General features: G+C 42.3%; 1 protein-coding gene across 3 annotated transcripts; it reads left to right on the forward strand.

Moving 5' to 3' along the window:
* Positions 1–2,104: 2,104 nt before the first annotated feature.
* Positions 2,105–21,267, forward strand: anxa6 (annexin A6). 3 transcript variants are annotated; one of them, XM_042074777.1, is made up of 25 exons: positions 2,105–2,312; positions 3,786–3,838; positions 6,114–6,198; positions 6,707–6,801; positions 7,008–7,121; positions 7,753–7,843; positions 7,946–8,025; positions 8,723–8,779; positions 9,374–9,467; positions 9,982–10,077; positions 10,166–10,224; positions 10,954–11,076; positions 11,414–11,472; positions 12,586–12,664; positions 15,472–15,553; positions 15,844–15,938; positions 16,491–16,604; positions 17,625–17,715; positions 18,178–18,257; positions 18,473–18,526; positions 18,707–18,800; positions 19,087–19,182; positions 19,300–19,358; positions 19,491–19,628; positions 20,740–21,267. In XM_042074777.1, exons 2-25 carry the CDS (start codon positions 3,836–3,838, stop codon positions 20,797–20,799), a joined length of 1,998 nt encoding a protein of 665 aa, XP_041930711.1. In that variant the 5' UTR covers positions 2,105–2,312; positions 3,786–3,835; the 3' UTR covers positions 20,800–21,267. The 3 variants fall into 3 exon arrangements, with proteins under 3 accessions (XP_041930711.1, XP_041930713.1, XP_041930712.1); XM_042074779.1 differs by having other exon boundaries at positions 19,491–19,613; XM_042074778.1 differs by lacking the exon at positions 2,105–2,312 and adding an exon at positions 2,680–2,774.
* Positions 21,268–22,195: the final 928 nt, after the last annotated feature.

The following is a 22,195-nucleotide window of genomic DNA, read 5'->3' on the forward strand; positions in this document are numbered from 1 at the left end:
CTTTTCAGTTGGGCCCATAATGTGGTCATTATTGCAAAGCCAAGCACAGGGGGAAATCTGTGGAAGCAAATCCCATGCTGAATGTCAAAAATGCATTACAGTAGAATGAAGAACGCCATCTCACAACCTGTCAGGAGAAGTCATAGAGGCATAAATCTGTCTTTGGTTGTCAGTCGTGCTAATTGTGTGGTTGTGTATTTTGGATGTAAAATGTGTAAGACAAGAAACAAAGCAAAGATTTTTGTTGATTTTATGTAAGAGTGTAATTGTATCTTGCAACAGTAGAGGGCGAAGTAGAACAACCTTTCCTCTGTCCCATACATGAAGTCCTGAGACATGACATCAGAGGGTTCCTTGGGAGCAACTGCCAAATGACAATGAATGTTTGAACTCTGTTGTATCATAGTGTGACTAGTGTAACTTGTAATTATAGCATTTTCTTTTTATTCAGAGCTCAGGGAGACGTACTCCTAATTCATATCTTTACCTTGGGCTATTTTATTTAAATGTGTGCTAAACTTGTGAACTCATACTTGTATTATCATAACACCACAATGACTCATGCTCATATTTTTATGCATTGTGAACAGAAATGACGGTAGTGTTAAGAGTACTAGCAAGTGGGTGAACTCCAAATAAAGTACAAACTGCCATATCTGGAAGTTGTGGTCACTGGCTTTGGAATATAGTCATGTTTGAACTATCTGTAGGCTCTCTCTCTCTTTCTTTCTCTCTCTCACACACACACACACACACACACAAACACACGCGCGCTCGCATGCACACACACTCACACAGCTCCAGTTCAACATTCCTCACCGCCTTACCGGAATAGCTGCTCTGTGGGACAGAAATAGTGCCATTACTGGCGGTCATGTCAAAGCAAGCATGCGACCCTTCCTCACTGCAACTCGCCCACACACTCCTCCAACACCCACTACCTCTCACACTCCTGCTCTCAGATCACACTCCTGCTCTCTACCTCTCAGATCAGACTCCTGCTCTCAGATCACACTCCTGCTCTCAGATCACACGCCTGCTCTCAGTTCTGCTCTGTCCCAGACTAACTGTTTTAGTCATCAAGGCTTTCACCCTCAGCCTTTCACCCTCAGCCTGTCTCTGTAAACACACAGACCTCCGAGGTTCATGGTGACAGACTCAAACACACACACACACACACACACACACACACACACACACATACACGTAGTGGTTAAAGTGGGATTTGGCAGGTGGGGGAACCTTGAAATCCAGCGCCGGTGCAATGGGGGGAAATGACTCATCGTTGGGACAACATATTGAGTATCGTGGTGTAGCAATACTTTTTTGGACAAGAATTGCTAGTTTCTTGGTCACCTCTGTGTCAAAAATCAAAATAGCCCCCATATTGATTTGTACCAGGGGTGTCACTAGACCTGGGGCATGCTCCCCGTTGTGTATATTTTAACATTTAAATGCATTAATCTGGTGCACTTTGAAAAGAAATTCAGAGGTTAGATTTGCTTATTTTTATGCAGTTGTTAATTGATGTGATGTAAATGACAGAATTGATTTTTAACAACAGTTAACCCTAATAGTTTATTTATTAAGTTATTTGGGGAACCTAACATCACATTAATAATTATTTTAATTAACAATAATATTCATTATTTTATTTCTTAAAAATAAAAAAGACCAGGTGATACTGTAACTTAATTAAAGCAGTAGGACTAGCTCTGAATAGAGATGCAACTTAGTAGGCCTATACAGCCAATGCATTATTTCATATAAGATGTTGATTGAAAGAATATAATTGAGGCTATCCGGTTACTTGAGCTGTCATATAGCTAAATAGCGTCTTAAATAATTATTTTCATTACTAATAAATAATGCACTATCATAAGTCTGAGATAATTCAGCAGCCTTTTGAGCAGAAGCACAACCCGACTGTGACAGCAAAAATCCATTCTGGACTAGGCTACAGTCTCCAGAGTGCTCAGCGAGCAACGCAGAAGTGCTGAGAGGGAGCTTCCATCATGGCATAAGCATAACCTTCACAGGTTCCGGTTAAAAAGGTGATAATTCAGCACATGATTCTCTATCATTATTAGCCCACGAGATCGTCTGGTAAGTAACGCTGCTTGCGAGAGACCATATGACTACCGGTAAACTGGTAAGCATAGGGTGGACACAACGCAACGTCCACCGCATGTATTACGTCAGACACCTACCGGCGAACCACTGATATCCCCGTGGATATTCTCAGCTGCAAGGAGTAAGGGCAGACCAGACCGTTATAAGCTGTGTCTTCTGAGACGCAAAAAGTTAAAAAGGTAGGAATATATGTCGCGATGTTTTACATGTAACCTACTTCTGTAACGTTCTTATTTGAAGTCGTGATTTTAACAATGTATGCAGAGGTTATAAAATGTACAGTAGCCTATGTCAAAATGTGGCCTAGCTTTGGAAATGCTAAACATACTCTGTAGCCTTGTTAAAGTTGTAATTTTGTTAACAAATATAAACCCTTTTTGATACATTTTAGACTTAATAGAGAATGAAATCATGTCATTGTTATGACTGACTTTTTGATGGTATAGTGGCAGGGCAGTTGCTATTAAAGCAAGATGTGCTACATTGTACTGCTGTTGATTTAATAGAAAAGAAAAGGGGGTCTAGATCTCCTGAGATCAGCACTGGGTGTGGCAGAGAAGTCCTTCACCCCAATTCAGTCCTGCACGTTCTCTGCACAGACCCAGCTGTCCAAAAATAAGGCTGAAAATACTTTTCTAAAAGTTGAGGGCATGTTTTGTGTCATTCTTTATTCAATCATTCAGTCATTGTGTCACAAATCACAGTTTGTAGAGTACATTTCAGTTTCAGTCTTAAGTCATGTTTCTCTGTGTGATGCTGCTGCATCTGCTGCAGTCTGATATGTATGCCTTTGTTTTAATATCACTTTCACTTACTGTACATGTTGGCCTAAGACAATCCTGACCTTCTGTGCCTTTAGATCAGTTCAAAGTAATGTTTTTTTGGATGTGTTGCTTGCACATACCAAGTGATATTCAGACTAGAAATAGACCAGGTGACTGAAAGAGCTGCACAGAGGCTATACATTGGTTTTTCATACTAGTTCATGCTAGTGCTACATTTCTCTCTATGGTTGGTTGCAAATAGGGCTTTAGACTGGAACGTTACACACAGCCACATAATGTGGACAGCACGAGGATTGAACTTTTGGGGAAAGTAAATTTGAGTCCTTATTAAATAAGCCTTAATTTGTTCCATGCTGAAATTGCCGGTGTGAAAGAGAGTAGTGTGAGACTTCGGGCGGGAGTTCCTAAAATGTCGAGTAACGTGGACGTGGTTTTGGATGGTGAGGCTTGTGGCCAACGTTGCTTTCCACTAACGTGTCATCTTGGGATGACTGAGTGTGGGTCAGGAGTGGGGCAGAGATGGAAATGCTGTTCTTTAACTAACACAGGCCTGCTTCGTGTGGGCATGCAGATGATACAGACACATGCTTGCTTGGGAGTAGATTGAGTGGGCTACATTTCTGTCTCACTTCATTGCAATGCTTGTTAGTCTTAGTAGCATAGCATTCCTTTGTGGAACATGTCAAACAGTTGGCTGAATGGACAGAAACTAGATCACACAGTTCAAATAACTTGCAATGACCTCTCGGCTATCCCCTTTATGTTTGTGCATATTAAGGAAGAGGCAGACTTCATTTTAATGAACTGTTGATTATTACATGGAAAAAAAACATCCGGTTTTTAGAAAACTCTCCACTCTCTTTCCAGGATCAAGAGCAGCACATCATTCCCGGACAACAACTTCAGATCAAGCGACCATGGTGAGAGTTTCCTTCCCCCTCCCCTCAACAGACCCACCCACATGACGTGACACAGCAATGCCAAGGATGAGGGAGCTATAGTATACTGTATGACATGTCATTAAATAATCATGGTGTGTGGAGAGCGTACACAACAACGAGGGAGAAGAGGCCATTGTGAGGCACAGGGGGCTGTCGTCCACTCATTGTCCAGTAAGAAGTGTAGGATATCAATACTTCAGGGTTATGACCTAGGGCTATGACCTAGGGCAGTGAGACTCACGTAAAATGATAAGTCCTCATTGTAATGGGATGGGATTTAAATGTAGGCCTAAACCAGCAGAAGAGAAGTTAAGAGAAACTAATAATAAGACTTAACAAAGGAATTCAGAGTAAAAGAAGGTTAGCACTTGAACAAAACAAACTATGTTTCATAGTTTTGTAATAAGATGTGGTGTCCAATGATTGTCAGGGCCGATGAAACGAAACAGAAATGAGAAATAATGTAATGTTGATGTTCGTTTTCGTGTTGAAAAACAGAAATGCAAACATGAGTAACATCTGTTATGATAAATCAGTTCCCCTATTTTAACAGTTTCATAGTGTTACGCCCTGCATATGCATCTTTATGTACAGTGATCCTTCCAAATGTTTACTTTGAGTTATGCCAGTTGCTAGGGGCCTGTTGCCGGGGCGTTGTTCAGCCTTACAGCTGTCCTCCTGAGTGATGGTCGCCCTGGTGAGCATCTGAGCATGTGCAGGAAGGCCTGTTAAGGAGGACGTTGGCTGTGTGCCTGTATGCAGTAATGTGGGGAGCAGGCTGTGTGCCTGTATGGCTGTGTGCCTGTATGCAGTAATGTGGGGACAGGGACAGGAGAGAGTGAATGGAACAGAGGCCCCATAGGTTGCGTAGTAGGTTGCGTAGTAGGTTGCGGGTATGTTGCACAGTCTCAGAAGCCCTGCTGAAGTTACTGAACAAAGAGGGGGAGTTATGCTAGTAAGGTGACACCATTTAACCCCACCTCCCAACACACACACACACACACACACACACACACACACACACACACACACACACACACACACACAACCACATATGCTCATGCACTTTACTTCTTTCCCCGCCTCAAACACTGCCCCCCCCCCCCCCCCCCACACACACACACACACACACACACACAGACTCCATGACATACAGTAAATGTATGTACTGGTTATGTAACACGCGAGGGGAAGGCTGTCGTCTGACCATTCCTCTCGAGCTCTCCCTCTCTGTCACTTCATGTTTATTTCACTGCATTCTCTCTCTCTCTCTCTCTCTCTCCCTGTCTGTCTCTGTTTCTCTCTCTCTCTCTCTCTCTTTCTCTCTCTCTCTCTTTCTTTCTCTCTCTCATACATAAACACAACGCTAGGGCAGCTGTAGCCGACGGAGACAGGTGTCAGCTGTCTGTCTGTCAGTTCTCATGCAGGCCTTCCAGACTGCCCTCCACAGTCTCTCAGACCCTGCCCCCTCTCTGTCTGTCTTTCTCTCTCTCTTTCTCTCTCTCTATCTCTTTCTCTCTCTCTCCCTCTCCCTCTCCCTCTCCCTCTCCCTCCCAGTCTCAAACATGGCTGTATGGAGCCACTGTCTAATGCGCAGGGGACATCTTGAATTTCCCCTTGGGGATCAATAAAGTATCTATCTATTTATCTATCTTTGTTTGGTGTCTAACTTTAACTCTGTGAGGTTCACACATGTCTTGATATTAAACTGCAGAGGAGATTCTGGAGAAGGCCAGTAAACAATGCATGTGTGGGCAGAATATCTGCAATAAAATACAGTTTAATTAAAGGAGAAATCCCAGCATTTTTTTTCACATAGATCTCCGTTTTTTTTAGGTCAGCTAGTACTGTCGGTACAAAAAAAAAAAAGAAAACAATCGGTTTTACCAGCTCGAGTTGTTAGCTCCAACAGCTAAAGCAGCTACAGCGCTACACTCTGGCTGCATGTATGTGAGCCCCCATGTTCATGCCCCCAGAGTGTAGCGGAGATCTATGTGAAAAATGACCGGATTTGTCCTTTAACATCACAGAATCTGCATATCTGCATATGTGAGAGGTCAGTGTCCCCTACAGTATCTCTTGTAGGTGCCTGTTTTGAAAGCCCGACATTTGGAACCAGTTTCTCTAGAGAGTAGAACTACTTACTTTTGTTTCCTTCAGGACATTTGAATTTCATAAGATTGTCATGTTTGAGAGTATATAATCAGTTGTGATAGATAATGCAAGTTAATGAGCACTGTCATATCTCTTATAGGGATTCAGAGGCACCGTTTTTGATGACCCTGGCTTTGATGCCAACAGTGATGCAGAGGCCCTGTACAATGCAATGAAAGGCTTTGGTGAGTAAATATGGGGCTGATCCTATATGAAAGGCCTTGGTGGGTAGATATGGGGCTGATCCTATATGAAAGGCCTTGGTGGGTAGATGTAAATATGGGGCTGATCCTATATGAAAGGCCTTGGTGGGTAGATGTAAATATGGGGCTGATCCTATATAAAAGGCCTTGGTGGGTAGATGTATATATGGGGCTGATCCTATATGAAAGGCCTTGGTGGGTAGATGTAAATATGGGGCTGATCCTATATGAAAGGCCTTGGTGGGTAGATGTAAATATGGGGCTGATCCTATATAAAAGGCCTTGGTGGGTAGATATGGGGCTGATCCTATATGAAAGGGCTTGGTGGGTAGATGTAAATATGGGGCTGATCCTATTATGCTCCTACTGTATATGCCTGTTTATTATGCTCCTATATGTCTGCACAGTGCTGCTTAAATACTGTACATTTGACTGTATAGCTAGAAAGGTGCTCGTATGCTCTGGTGACCTATGTTCTTGTCTACCACAGGCAGTGACAAGGAAGCCATTTTGGATCTGATCGCTTCCAGAAGCAATGCCCAGAGACAAGAGATTCGAGCATCTTACAAATCTCTATATGGAAAGGTATTCGATACCACAAAACACGTAGAGAGGACAATGTGTTACCCAGGATCGTTTCTAGAATCCTGACCTAAGAATTCCGCAGACAAAACAATAGAATGGAGGAAAATTCCAAAGCCCACTCACCACAACCGAGTCAGCATACGATGACATTGACAAATACCAAGGACTGTGAGCTATGCATGGATACAACAATGTCTCTCTTTCAGGACCTGATAGATGATCTGAAATATGAGCTGACTGGGAAGTTTGAGCGCCTGATCATCGCACTGATGAGACTTCCAGCGTATCACGATGCCAAAGAGATCAAAGACGCCATTAAGGTAAAGACAAGAGTGTCATAACGAAGAAGGGAGACAAGCCAAGCACCCTTTTAGCTGCAAACAGCTCAACAACCCTCCATTCCGAAAGCTTTACTAATACATACAGCTTTGCTCACATGCATTGGTTTGGCAGCATGACTTGCAATGTTTATATTTCATATACCATTTGAGAAAAATGATTGTCTTACCGTTTATCTAAACATAGTCCTGCATTTTTCATGCCATGTGTATATATGTACCTCTCATGCAGTGTCCAGATGTTTGTGATGTCTTTACTTGTATTACTTCTCAACTTGCTTTTCACGTGGTGCTTTTTATATGTGTTGGCATTCACTGTCCTTTCCTCACTGTGTCTCCTCGCTTGTTGTCCTTGTGTCTCTATGCTTTCAATGCTGGCTTCAGAGCGCGGTAAGTTTGGGGTCTTGGAAAGTTCAGTGCATGGTTGTTTAGATAGGCTCAGTTGGCTGAGTGTAGGCGCTGTGTGTATAATTTTGTGTATACAGATATAGTCAGTCTGCTCTTTAGCCTACTTGCTTCAGCAATGAGTGGGGTTTTTAGAACAAACACTGAGATATTATGATGGCAAATGTATATACAAGAAGAGTTTGACCTTGTCTGTGTTCTCCACAAGGGCGCAGGAACGGATGAGAAATGCTTGATTGAGATCCTCGCCTCCAGAACCAATGAGCAGACACATGCTATGAGGGAGGCCTATAACGATGGTGAGAATTGTCCCCCATGAAAAAGAGCATGTGGAAGGTTTAAGCCAAGGCATTATGGGTAATGGAGTTTTATTTCATGGACATGTGTTTATTTGTTTGCAGCCTATGGCAGAGACCTTGAGGAGGATGTTATTGGCGACACTTCAGGACACTTTAAGAAGATGCTGGTTGTTTTACTCCAGGTTAGTGTGACACATGTGGTGGCTAGAAGGGTGGTGCAGTGGAAGTAAAAGTTGGCGCCCTCGTTCAGTAAAAAATAGGTTGTCACATAAAAGCTTGTTGGGTGTTGATGGTCATTTTCGATAAATACTCTGTGGTTTGTGGTCAGTTGAATAAGACTGCGACTGCTGTATCTTGCAACATTAGTGAGAGAGAAACAAAATTTGCTCCGGTGCCCCATGAGCCGGATCTACAGAAGGCAATAGGTTCTTCTTTCCACTTTCCACCTTTCTTCCAATTTTAATGACAATCAAGCCACCGACTAACAAACAAACAAGCAAACATGGGTGAAAACATCACATATCAGACATTATATAAATAGAGTGTAGTAGGATATATAATAGGATATAAGGATATATAAGGATATATAACCTATGTTATGGTGTACTGTATCTACTGTGCATTATAAAACACCTAGCTGTATTTTAGTGTCTGTGTGATTAATGACCATAACGATTCCAGTATGTTGCACCTCATGCTTCTGATGTTGGAGTTGAGAGTAATTTCCCAGGGCCTCGTGCTTTCCTTAGTATTGCCTCTGGCTGCTGAGCTGTAGATCTGAGTGTGATTGCAACATGCTATACACATCGGCTGATGTCAATCATCAGTCCAGTGTGTCACTCTGAGTAGCTAACCGTAACGTTTGGTTTGCTTTGCCAGGGGACCAGAGAAGAAGAAGGTGTTGTGCATGAGGACCTAGTGGAAGAGGACGCACAGGTGTGTGAACTAGACTATGCTGTACATGAACATCTACTAAGCTCTAAAGTGAACCCACGTCTCAGTGTGGAACAGGCTGTCTTTTATTTTACATCTCTCACGCTAATTTAATAAAACCCTTGTGCAAATTTATTGAAGCAAGTTTGTAGTTCTGTGACAACAGGGGAATAAAGGATCTCTCTACACCTCTTTCCTTAACATCTGGAGGTGGACACGTGGTGTTCTAAGCCTACTTAAGTGCATCACTTTTTTACTTTCCCGTAGTAAAAGCACATCATCTCTGGGCACTGTTTTCCTCTTATGACCACACTTTGTCCTTTTTAATGTCTGTTTTTGTATAATTTGCACAAGTGTGAACCTCAGCCTTTACAATCAGTGACATTTTGCCAGGATTTTGACAGAATTTCTCAAAGTTCTAGAACACTATAACACACCTAGAACACATTTGTCTAATATTAGAACCAGTGCCATTAATCCAGCCTGCGGGCACATTGCCTTAAGCAAACCTAGACATGTGGCTTGTGGCCAGTGAGCTGTGTGAAGGCTTGTGTCTGTGTGTGGTGTGAGCTGAGTATCGCCCCCTGGTGGCTGTAGGCCCTGTTCGCTGCAGGAGAAGAGCAGTGGGGCACCGATGAGTCCATATTCATCATGCTGCTGGGAAACCGCAGCGTCACCCACCTCAGGCTGGGTAAGTGTGTGTGTGTGTGTGTGTGTGTGTGTGTGTGATGGGCATGTGTCTGTCTGTTTGTGTGTATGTACAATGTGTGTGTGTGTGTGTGTGTGTGTGTGTGTGTGTCAGGGTTGTGCACAATTCGAATTGCAATTCTGCTTCCTGTTTGCTACCTCAATTGAAATGCAATGTGAAATTCAAGAATTGAATTGGAATTTAAGAGCCAGTTTCAATTCAATTCTGGAATTTTGCACAAGCCTGGTGTGTGTGTGTGTGTGTGTGTGTGTGTGTGTGTGTGTGTGTGTGTGTGTGTGTGTGAGACTAATTGGCACATAATTGTGAAATCTCTCACTGAGGCCAAGACCTCTCTGTGGCCCTGACCCTGCATTCTGTGTTACACATTTAGGATTAAGTCTCCACTTTATCATTACAAGTGTGGTGTTACATTTGGTTTAGTATGTCAGTGTCACAGTCATGATTCTCTAATGAAGATTTTTCTGTTTTTTGTTTGTTTGCTTATTTTTGTATGCAGTTTTTGATGAGTATCAGAAGATTGCAGAGAAGTCTATTGAGGACAGCATCAAGAGCGAACTCTCAGGGGATTTTGAAAGACTAATGCTGGCTGTTGGTATGTCTTAATCACGAAACATGACTCTGGCCCTGTGGTGATTTTGTGAGATTAATGAAAGTCTTCTCTTCTCTTTGTTCTTATGCAGTTCAGTGCATTAGGAGTGTGCCCATGTTCTTTGCCAGGCGTCTCTACAAATCCATGAAGGTGAGTTATATGTGGTGTGTTATTGTATGTATGTATGTACATGATTGAAAAAGGGTTGTCCAATGTTTCCAATGTTTCCTTTTAAAATGATATCAGGTTAGTAAACAGAATGTCCCTTTGGAACATCGGATGAATGGTTGCTGATACAGGCAACGTATACTGTATGTTGCATTAAAGATCAGCCATTTCTTTCTACAACAGTCGAGAACCCTTTTGCAATTATGTAAGCACATAATGTAATCTGAAAACTGCTGCCCTGATTAAAAAAACAATGCAACTGACCTCAGCTGGTATTCTATCTATAATGGAGTCGAATGGAAATTTCTAAGTGACCCCAAACTTTTGACCGGTAGTGTATTTACGGTATATGTTCCTTACAGTTGTGGTTTGTATATTTTATGTTGTTGATATCATATTTTGTTAAATTTAGTCTATTAACAATATTGATATTTTACTTTAAAATTTGAGATTTTCCTTAAAACCAAACTGTTGTTTTAATGTTTATTGATTGTCATTTGGACTAATGTGTCTGCTAAATACCATAGACATAAACATATATGTATTTACAGTATGTGTATGTATGTATGTATGTATGTATGTATGTATGTATGTTTGTACTTATGTGTATGTAGGCTACACATGCATTACATATGGTATGGTATCGCCAGAGTTGTCTGTATTTTCACATACCCACAGTACTGATGAGCTTGCGTGGTGCTATCTCTGCAGGGTCTGGGCACAGCTGATAACACGCTCATCCGTATCATGGTGTCCCGGGCTGAAACCGACATGCTGGATATAAGGGAATGCTTCCGTCTGCGCTATGAGAAATCCTTGCACCACATGATCCAGGTTTACATTTTTTGGATGCATTTATCCCATGTGAAAAAAAGCTTTTGAGATTTATACTTTATTTCATATAGGCATTTGTATTGTTTGGATGCATGTACATGTAATGCGTTAGAAAAAAGCCCTCTGCAATTAGCAACTGCATGGCCAGAATTAGTTTCAACCAATTCTAGTTCATGGAGCTGGTAGTAGTTATTGTGATGATGATCATGTTCATTCTCATAGTTATCACTAACAGGTGCTGCAGCCTCTTCCAAGCAATTGGCTGCTTTGAAAAAAACATACAGGTGTAATAATGTATATGGTGTATATAATGTATGTAAATTCGTTTGCCCTATAGGATGACACGTCTGGGGAATATAAGCGCACTCTTCTGAAACTGTGCGGAGGAGACGATGAGTACGTTTCTTGACTGTCAAACAAAACGAACAAAACTACAAGCACAGTGTGGAAGTCTTGTTTTCAATGCTTTGAATGCTTTGAATGCTTTGAATGCAAATGTACAATGCAAGCCGTAGAGACTGTTGCCAAACAGCAGGTGGAGACATTGGCTTCATCATACCATATTTCTTCTTTGACTGTCTCATGGCTGGTACTGTTGATGTGGGAAATATAATGTCTTTACTCAGTTATACAAAGCTTCATTTTAATCTTCACAGACCTTTGAAAATCTGTAAGGATAAAAGACATTATCAATTACTCTGGGGGTAAAACCACCACAATTATAACAGAATACAGCAAATAATTTACTGCAGAGAAATAACCTTGCATTTGGTTATTTCATACTTCTAATGTGACATAAACAATCATGACGCTGTTAGTAAGGCACAGCCATTCTTTTGAATTTGGGCGACTTGTTTGAATTCGGGCGAAGTGTTTGGACCGGTTAGAGGGAAATATCCCACAGGAGGGAACACCCTTTTTGGGACTTTCTAAGCCTCATGATCATATCTCAGATATCACCAATATGATCATATCTCAAATATGACCATGGGTCCCTGGTGAAAAACCATCTAAAAACCAACCCTGGAAAATAAAAAACAGAGAAATTAAAATATGTTTGGTTTTGTATAACAGTGGCACGCTTGTGGCCTATCATCATTATGTTATGTTACATATTACTGTAAGCGGGGCTCTGAAGTGTTCAGGAGCCTGTTAAAACTGACAATTTGAAATTAACAGTAAAAGTGCTTTTCACCAGGTGTCGTTGAAAAACACTGAATGCCTAATGACGATACTAGACAGAATGATGATAATAATCTTTCTCTTCTCTTCTCTTCTCTTCTCTTTCTCTTCTCTTCTCTTCTCTTATCTTCTCCTCTCTTCTCTTCTCTTGTTTCTTCTCCTCTCTTCTCCTCTCTTCTCTTCTCTTCTCTTGTTTCTTCTCCTCTCCTCTCCTCTCTTCTCTTCTCTTGTTTCTTCTCCTCTCTTCTCCTCTCTTCTCTTCTCTTCTCTTGTTTCTTCTCCTCTCTTCTCTTTTCTTCTCTTCTCCTTTTCTCTTCTCTTCTGTAGCATAGCTGGAGAGTTCTTCCCAGAGGCTGCCCAGATTGCATACAAGATGTGGGAAATCAGTGCCATGACTAAAATTACGGTATATACACAGAAACACACACACACACACACACACACACACAAATTTGTTGTTGTTCCTATTCGGACATAGAGATGTGTTATTTTCAACACATTTGTTGTAAGAGAGTACACACAGTAGAACAAAAGCAATGTGTTAGAAACAACACAAATTGTGTTTTCCCTATCTGGACATAGAGATGTGTTAAAAAAGTTGTTATTTTTTGTTATTTTCAACACATTCGAGTGTACTCACACACACACACACACACACACACACACACGCGCGCACACACACACACACACACACACACACACACACACACACACACACTACCAATCATATGTACCCAGACACAGAACAGAAATGGATACATAGATATGATATACAGTACACATAAAACAATCTCAGACACACTTTTCTTTTTGCATGCACATCTATGTTTATGGTAAACCCATCTTACAGTAACACACTTGTATGATCTCATTGGCACATTCAGATTGCCATATCAGCCCTCTGTGTGCTGTTCACTCTGATCTACCCACTCACCACTAGGCTACCCCACCCACTCACTCACCCACCTCTCCGCCCTGCGATAGCATCAGAGCACATGCTTAACAATAGCATCTCTGGAGGATGTTTGCCCTGCTGCAGTGCACAGTTCTCATGGCTGATATGTAATCACACTAGTGGCTCTGGCGGTAGATAGGATAGAATGGAATATGACGTTTTATTCAACCTGGATGAGAAATTCAAACGCAAACAAACAAGGTCAACATGTCATTTTTTTTTTCAAATAACAGAAATAAAAAAAAGAGATTGATTGAAGCATCCATGTTTGGCCGGGATGTTGTTTTTACGTAAACAATTTACTCAAACCCAAACCTCTCCCAGCATCAAGACCCATCTCACAGTAATGCAGTTCATTTGTCATTTACTTTTGTTTTGTCAACAAACAAGCTCTAGGCATCAGTCAAACATGCCTCCTCTTATCCCACCACTGTATTGTTTGTCTTTAATGTACGCAAGTTAAGTCATAAACTGGTGATGGATGAGATATTCCAGATTATCTTTAAAGTAGCTTTGTGCGGTCTGTATATACAGTTGTATTCATAAAAGAAGGCTGCAGGGCCATTTCCCCTGCAATCGGTCACCTGGTCCCTGGCCTCAAAGGCCCACTGTTTGAAAGAGACAGCTTGTTTTGGCGGGTGCGTATCTGTCTAACTCGGTTAGCTTTTCAAGGTCTCTTCTCAGAAGGTGGCGCTTTGTGCTTTGATAATAACTGGTGATGTGTGCGAACCCACCCACTCGACAGCGGGGTAGCCTTTGTTAGATATCTGGTGTGAGACACTGTGAAACCTGTGACTGAACATACATACACCTACATACAGTAGAGTATGTGGAGAGGCAGATGTTTCTATTCACACGTAGCGTACAAAGCGGCCCATTGTCTCTTCTGTCTCTCTGTTAAGTTAATACTTCTGCTCTTTGGAACTCCACATTCGGAAATTTGATTACGGAAGTGAAGTTTTTGCATGTCTGTGTGTGTGTCTGTGTGTGTGTGTGTGTGTGCGTGTGTTTGTGTGTGTGTGCGTGTGTGTGTGCGTGTGTGTGTGTGTGCATGTGTTCGTGCGTGTGTGTGTGTGTGTCTGTGTGTGTGTATGTGTGCGTGCGTGCGCGCGTGTGCGTGCGTGCGTGTGCGTGTGTGTGTGTGTGCGTGTGTGTGTGCGCGTGCGTGTGTGTGTGTGTAGGTGAATGCCTGTTTTCGCGTATACTGCTGCATGTGGCTGTTTGTGAGAGTTTGCTTTATTTAAACATACGATACATGAAATTAATCACACCATTAGATCGTGGGATGTATTACAGTGTCCTCATACAGTGCATTTGACCAGGATAAATGGGCCCTACATTTCACCTGACGTATTGTGGAGCCAGCCAGGACGCAACATGTCTTTTGTGACTAACACAGTCATCATCTTCCCGTTCAGCACACACAATAACTGTTTTCAGACATGTTCTCACTGCACTGTATGCAGATCTTGTCAAACGGATGTCCGACCCTTCGGGTGATTCAGATACGATGCTTTCGTGCGGACATTATGTGTGAACGACTCTGACGCACATAAACAGAATCTTTGTGTGGTTGAATACGCACATGAACAGAATCTCCACATGTTCTTCACTTTGTTCAGACATGAGCTAATTTACATAATGTCCACCCGAAGTACTAGGTGGGGAGTAGTGTAAGAGCCGACTAAGTTCGGAGTTCCAAATGTCAGGATATATTGTTCAGATATATGGCCCAACCGATTGATATCCGCAGAACATGAGGACTTACACATATGTCTGAGGTGGTCAGGGACACTGATCATACGTTGTCATTTTGCCCACTGGACATGATTATGCCACTCCTCAAGAAAAACCTGAGTAAAACTCGCAGTAATTCCCTGTTATTTGGAGAGCCTAAACCTGAGTAAAACACGCAGTAATTCCCTTTGGAATTTGGAGAGCCTAAACCTGGGCCTGTAGTCGGCCTGTGCTGCCCACTATAACAACATTTATCCAAAGCGCCTTATGTCACTTATATTACAAGGGCCATTATCCCCAGAGCAAGTTGGGGTTAAGTGCGTTGCTCGGGGGCACAACGGTGGAAGCCAGGAATTGAACCCACAACTCTTCAGACTAATGCATGCTAGCCCAGCTCCTTAGCCACTGAGCTACCAACTAGACCTTGTATCCCTGGTTGTTGAAAGATCCAGCGGTGTACAGTAGCTTTGTGTTTGACCCTTCCTCACTTCCTCTCTTCCTCTCTTCCTCTCTTTACCCAGCCCAGAGGAACTGTCCGCCCTGCTCCTGATTTCGACCCAGCCAGTGATGCACAGGATCTCAGGAAAGCCATGAAAGGCTTTGGTAAGCAACATAAAAAAAAAACCTTATTTCATGTATGGGGGTGGTATGAAATGCCTTTATTTGGCCAGGAAAGTAGAGAAGGACAGGAAGTTAATCACCAGGAAGAGGCATATGCGTAGGATTGGACAATAACAGGCCAATTTCACATTTTTCCAACTATGGAAGTGAACTCCCACAAGTCATATCCGTGACAGTAGGCAGACATTTTACGAGCCCATCAGCTTAGTCTGATGGTGATCAGGCCTTGATACTGTGTGACCCAAGCACCTGTGTTTCCCCTGGACCATCAGGCACAGATGAAGACACCATCATCAACATCCTAGCTCAGAGGAGCAACGAGCAGCGGCAGGCGATCAGACAGGCCTTCAAGTCTCTCCTGGGAAGGGTAAGATGCTCAGCACAGTCATCACATGCTAAATATGCTGTGTATGTCTCTCCATTATAATGGCGATAGTACGCTTTTAGGTATACAGTTTCATTGGACAATTGTTTGCAGTGAGGTGCAGTTTCCAATTGAAAGGATATAGAAAACAAAATAAAAAGTTTATTTAATCTATATTTGATAATTAGGCCCAATCTGGAAGTACACAGCTTTGTGTACCTATACATACATACATACCTATACATACGAAAATGTCAGTAAAGGTCTTTGAAAACTCCTGGAAAAATTGTTTGTTGAAAATGTGTGACACCATTGCCAATATCAAGACACCTCTACTCTACACTAGGTTCAGAAGGGAAGAGATTTAATCTTTTCTAACCATTAAGAAAAGCATGTTAAGGAAAGGATCTTAGCTTGATAAAAATCCTGTTTATTTCTGCAGGCTGTTAAGATGAATGATTACGATGTTTGACTCAAATACCAAGCTCTTTCCAGAATGCGTGTACAGTACGTGACTAAGCCTCTGTGTGTGTTTCTGACCTGCTTGGCTCTCAGGATCTCATGGCTGATCTCAAATCTGAGCTGTCCAAAAACCTGTGTAGGCTTATCATGGGCCTGGTGATGACTCCAGCTGAGTTTGATGCTAAAATGATGAAGAAAGCCATGGAGGTAGGCTGATGAGTGTGTGTGTGTGTGTGTGTGTGTGTGTGTGTGTGTGTCTGTCTGTCTGTCTGTCTCTATGTGTGTGTGCATGTGTGTTTGTGTGTGTGTGTGTCCCTGTGTGTGTGTATGTGTGTGTGTCTCTCTCTCTTTCTCTTTCTCTCTTTCTCTCTCTCTCTCTCTCTCTCTGTGTGTGTGTGTCTGTCTGTCTGTGTGTGTTTCTCTTTCTCTCTCTCTATCTCTCTCTGTGTTTGTGTGTCTGTGTGTGTGTGTGTGTGTGTGTGTGTGTGTGTGTGTGTGTGTGTGTGTGTGAGAGAGAGAGGGGGGGGGGTGCATATGTTGTATCTAGCTTCTCTTGAACTGACACACCTCTCCATTCTTAAGAAAACAGCACATGTAATGCATGGCCACTCATGTATAGGTGCTGGTGCTGGTGAAATTCATGAGAAGCTCAGCAGGAAGACTGGAGATAAGACTAGTCATATAGCGTCTTGGTTTTGAGGTCATGTGTTAGTTAGGAAAACTATGGACAACCTCATCAGCCACAAAGCACAGTAGATAACCACATTTAACCCCACACACACACACACACACACACACACACACACATACATACATACATATACACACGCACACACACACACACACACACACACACACACACACACACACACACACACACACACACACACACACACACACACATACACATACCCACACCCACACACACACACCCACACACACTTTGATATAACTGGGCTATAATATAACTTTCACTACTGGACAAAAAGTAATCATCATATGACATGATGCTTGATACAAAGAAAAAAACTGAATATGTTATTATCACATTATCCACATCACATCACCTACGTCTTCGAGTTCTAATATTTCTATATTATTCTAGATTCTAGATTTTTTATTATAACTATAAAAAATCAGTTGATACATGGTGACATAATGTCAATGCACCTATAGACATCCCGTTTCCTGCTCTGTTGAAATGTGTCCTCTCCACTCTGGCCAAAGGGAGCAGGGACTGATGAGCACGCTCTGATTGAGATCCTGGTGACGCGAAGCAACGAGGAAATCCAGGCCATGTGTGCCGCCTACCAGGAAGGTGGGCTACAGAGGGACACACAAACACATCACATATGAAGGATGGGAGCCTTGATGGTTGAACCAGTTCTTTTTGGTTCGGTCCTATGTTTTAAACGCCAATATTTAACATGAACTACAGTAATTTGGATATTTGTGTAGAAATCTCTCTTTTACAGTCAAACTAAATGTAAGGCTACAGCAGATTTTCTATTTACATATTTCATAATTAAAGGATGGACACCACACTCTTTGCCCTCTGGGGGGAGTTCAAATCAAAGGCCTTTGTGCCAGATGTTTACCAGAACCGTAAATGTACATAACACATTTCTAGAGACATAGATACCATTTCATTTCATTTTCATTTTAGTTTTTTCATTTTAGACACCATTTCTAATACATATAACATTAATAATGATATAGCCATATCATAGTGGAAAATACTCCCTGGTCCAGTACTGACATTGCAATTGATACCTTTCAGCCTATAAGAAGAGCCTAGAAGACGCCATCTCATCAGATACCTCCGGCCACTTCTGCAGGATCCTTGTATCCCTAGTTCAGGTATGGGCCAGATACACACACATTGCCTTTATTTACGACAGATAAAAGCCACATTGCACAGAGCAAGGTGACATTGTTGTGGTATGAATGTTTAGTCTCATTTTTTTCATTAACCATTGACCATTAGCACAGCCTCTGCATATTGTATGCTGTGTGTGAGGCGTCAGTTGTGTCGGCCTCTCTATGGTAAACTCTGTGCTGTTTTATTTTCACAGGGAGCACGAGAGAATGGGCTTGTGGATATAGACAGAGTGCATGAAGATGCACAGGTGAGTGTGAAATGTGATTCAAGTTTAGCCTTTTTTCCCGCTGAACTCATAGCAATGTTATATAAAGGTTTGAACTCATAGCAATGTTATATAAAGGTTTGAACTCATAGCAATATTATATAAAGGTTTGATTTTGTTTCCGTATGAGGACACAAATGGTTTGATATTTGTCGTTGCCAGGCGCTGGCCGATGCCTGTAATGACGAGTCTGATGACATGGTGGTGAAGTTCATGAGCATTCTGTGCACCAGGAGCTACCGTCACCTGAAGAGAGGTAAGTCAGCCGCACACACACACACACACACACACACACACGCACGTACGCACACACACACACACACACACACACACACACACACACACGCCCGCACACACGCACACAGTCACACACACACACACACACACACGCGCCAAACACACACACACACACACACACACACACGCCAAACACACACACACACTTCAACCATGTGGTATGAAACACTGAACACTGAATTTGTATGGCATGAGTGTCCACTGTGAGCACCTTTAACTGCTGAGCTCTGCTGTGTGGCCCACAGTGTTCCAGGAGTTTGTTCTATGCACCAACAAAGACATCGAGCAAATCATCAAGAAGCATATGTCAGGAGATGTCAAACAGGTCATGTATGCCATTGGTAAGCTATCCATATTTGACTTACAGTAATGGCTAGAAGGAATCAGTAGCAGAGAATGTTCAACATGAAAGGGCATGTCTGTCAATAAGTAGTGACCCTCTCTGCTTTTTGTTTCAGTGAGGAGTGTAAAGAACCAGCCCTCCTACTTAGCAGACCGTTTGTACAAAGCCATGAAGGTAAAGGCATTCTGCCTGCCTTTGGTCTTGTGTGTTTTTTTATTGACTTTGTGTTTTTTCTATTGACTTTGTGTCATGTTTTGAGCTGCACTACAGTGTGTCATGCCAATCGTGTAAAACATGTCTCCTCAGGGTTTGGGCACTGACGACAGGGCTCTCATTCGCATCATGGTGTCCAGGTGTGAGATTGACCTCTTCAACATTCGCAAAGAGTTCAAAGAGACGCACGACGCCTCCCTCCATGAATTCATCCAGGTAGAAGCGTTCGTCGTAAGTCGAGGTCTTCTTGCCCCTCTTGTCACCGCCGGTGATGATGATGATGATGATGATGATGATGATGATGATATGCTATCGCACCGTGATGTGATATGCACTGATGTGTGTATAGTGCACCAGATATGGCCCATGATGGTGGATTCACACATCCTCTTCTACTTGGTTTGGAGAGGAAGAGATAGAACAACACGCTCCAGTGTGGTGCACTCAGCACAGCTGTTTAGGAATTTCCCCTGCATGCATGACTTCCTCTGTTAGCCTGCGTATGATCAGACCCTGGTGTATATGACAGGAAGTGTTCAATAACCTATAGACTTTGTGGTGGCGTTTGTTTGAAGAGAATTAATCCTGAGCATAACGTTATTTTCTTAATATATAATTTGCACCTACATGCAACATGTTTTACACGTACTAAATAATAAACTTCATATAATATTGCTAGTGCATGTTTATTACGGATTTTGTCATGTTAGCTGTAATTCTGTGACATTAATAGATATTGAACTTTAGCATTTTTGTAAGACTTTATTTGGGTAGTTTTTCTAATATCACTCTCTAGAATGACTATCAATTGACGTCATGAAAGCCTGCAATTATTCTCTCGGCACCTCTAATAAAAGTACTTCCTCTACTAACACTAACAAATCAACCTTACTGGTGAACTCTTCTGATAAGGCAATGAATTATGACATCTTAGATGTTATGATTTCTGACCTCATAACGACCACAATATTGTGCGTGTGCTGGGTGTTGTGTCTTGTTTCCTTGACTACCTGCCACTCTTTGCGTTTGTGCGTTTGCGTGGTTTGCTGCGCCTAAAGGTCACATTGCTTTACCGAGTTTCTTATGAATGAAAATGTGGTCCGCGTGTGAGCCCCCAAAAACAGTCACAGGATTGCGCAACCAAAGGCCAGAGAGCTCCATGAGGTCACAGCCAGCTCAGCCTCCCGTCTGGTGTTCCACTTTCGTTCGATTCATTTATCGACCTTCATCACAATTGCCATGTGTCAGCACACAGTAATCTCGGTCATTGCATCAATCTTGTTTATTTATAAATGCCTGTATTGGATTTTAAAATAGTCCCACTTCCTCTTTTCTCTCTCAGGGTGATACTTCTGGGGACTACCGCAAAACCCTTCTGATGCTCTGTGGTGGGGAAGACTAATGGTCTTGAAGTGAGTTACCCCAGCAACGACTGGCCACAGACACAGATGATCCCCACAAGCTTCCTGTGAATTGAGCACCACCCAGTGCTCTGGAGCGGAGGAAACTGAATGCCCACTATGTGACCCCAACCTCCCCCACCCCCCCTACCACCACCACCTCCAGTGCTGCTGCCACTCTATGCCAAAGCTTATGACCTTTCACCCTTTGCACTTTCTCAGCGAGGCTACGTCCACTCACTGTATCTGACCGTCCCTGTGTTGGAAAGGAACGCGGAATTGTTTTATTTTATTTTCCTTTTTTAATGAATACATGTGAACTTGGAGTTCATGGCCGTACAGTAGGAACGCCAGAAGATGCACCGCTAGTGTCCAAGTAGAGCTGTTCTTGTAGTTATTGATATTGTTAGCCAGCTGTAGCCATCGAATAAAAGTGCTATCCTGAAATAAAAGGAAAACCTGTCAATGTCTTTCCTTTGTGTTATTTCAAGTAGTTATCGTCCCTCTGCAGCAGTTTCCTTTCTTTTGTTTTGCGTCAGTATATCACTATTTGATTTGTCCCAGGATTTGCCAGGACGCTTTACTACCTATTCATTGACATGATTACATTTTCCAGAAAAGTTTTGCTGTTCTAGTGGAAACAACTCAAATAATACTTGTACTTTACAGAGAGAGGGAGAGAAAGAGAAAAAGCTCAGTGTGCCATTCACCTCCATTTTAGATGCCAATCGGCATGAAGAATTGCAATGCCCCCCTTTAATGATTAGCTCATTAGACACGGGCAGAGGAAATGAAGAGTGGCCTGTGGAAATTCCCCATTGTAATTTACGACTTTCTTTCATTATGAAACAGTTGAACACCAAGTCAACTGGTTTTTACGAGGGTACAATTGAAACTCTCTGCATGAGCTACAAAGGTATTATGTATTTCATGGATCATTATTCTCAATTGTGCAGCCAGGTTATTAAGCTGGTGGGATCTGCTTCTGTGATCATAAATAGACAAATGAGTTTACGATTGAAGAGTATGTACAATCCTGTCTCCACGAGCAACCACAGTCACATGATGACGGCAAAGTTCTGAGTTTCCGATAACTGAGGATGTTTTTGTTGATTTCATGAAGATGGACATTCACAGTCTGTCTTTTGTCCCTCATTCATGTGCCTCCCGCTCCATCCCACACCCATGTGCATTTCCTTCCCCCCACCAAACACACACACACACACACACACACTCACACACACACACGCACACACATACCACTTCATGGGAATATTGATGTTTATTCCTTACCAGCCCCCCCTCCAAAAAAACAACAAAACAAAAACAATTCCTGAATCTCTGGCGGCAATGGTAATGATGCCACTTAAACGGTCAGTTTTGACAGAATAGCCATAG

The sequence above is a fragment of the Alosa sapidissima genome, chromosome 20 (assembly GCF_018492685.1).
Source record: "Alosa sapidissima isolate fAloSap1 chromosome 20, fAloSap1.pri, whole genome shotgun sequence".
NCBI classification, from domain to species: Eukaryota; Metazoa; Chordata; class Actinopteri; order Clupeiformes; family Clupeidae; genus Alosa; species Alosa sapidissima.

Bases quoted from the DNA above. Each gene is read 5' to 3' on its own strand.
- anxa6 (XM_042074777.1), top strand. The intron at 11,473-12,585 runs GTACGTTTCTTG...TCTCTTCTGTAG, and splicing joins CTGTGCGGAGGAGACGATGA to CATAGCTGGAGAGTTCTTCC. The intron at 17,716-18,177 runs GTGGGCTACAGA...GATACCTTTCAG, and splicing joins GTGTGCCGCCTACCAGGAAG to CCTATAAGAAGAGCCTAGAA.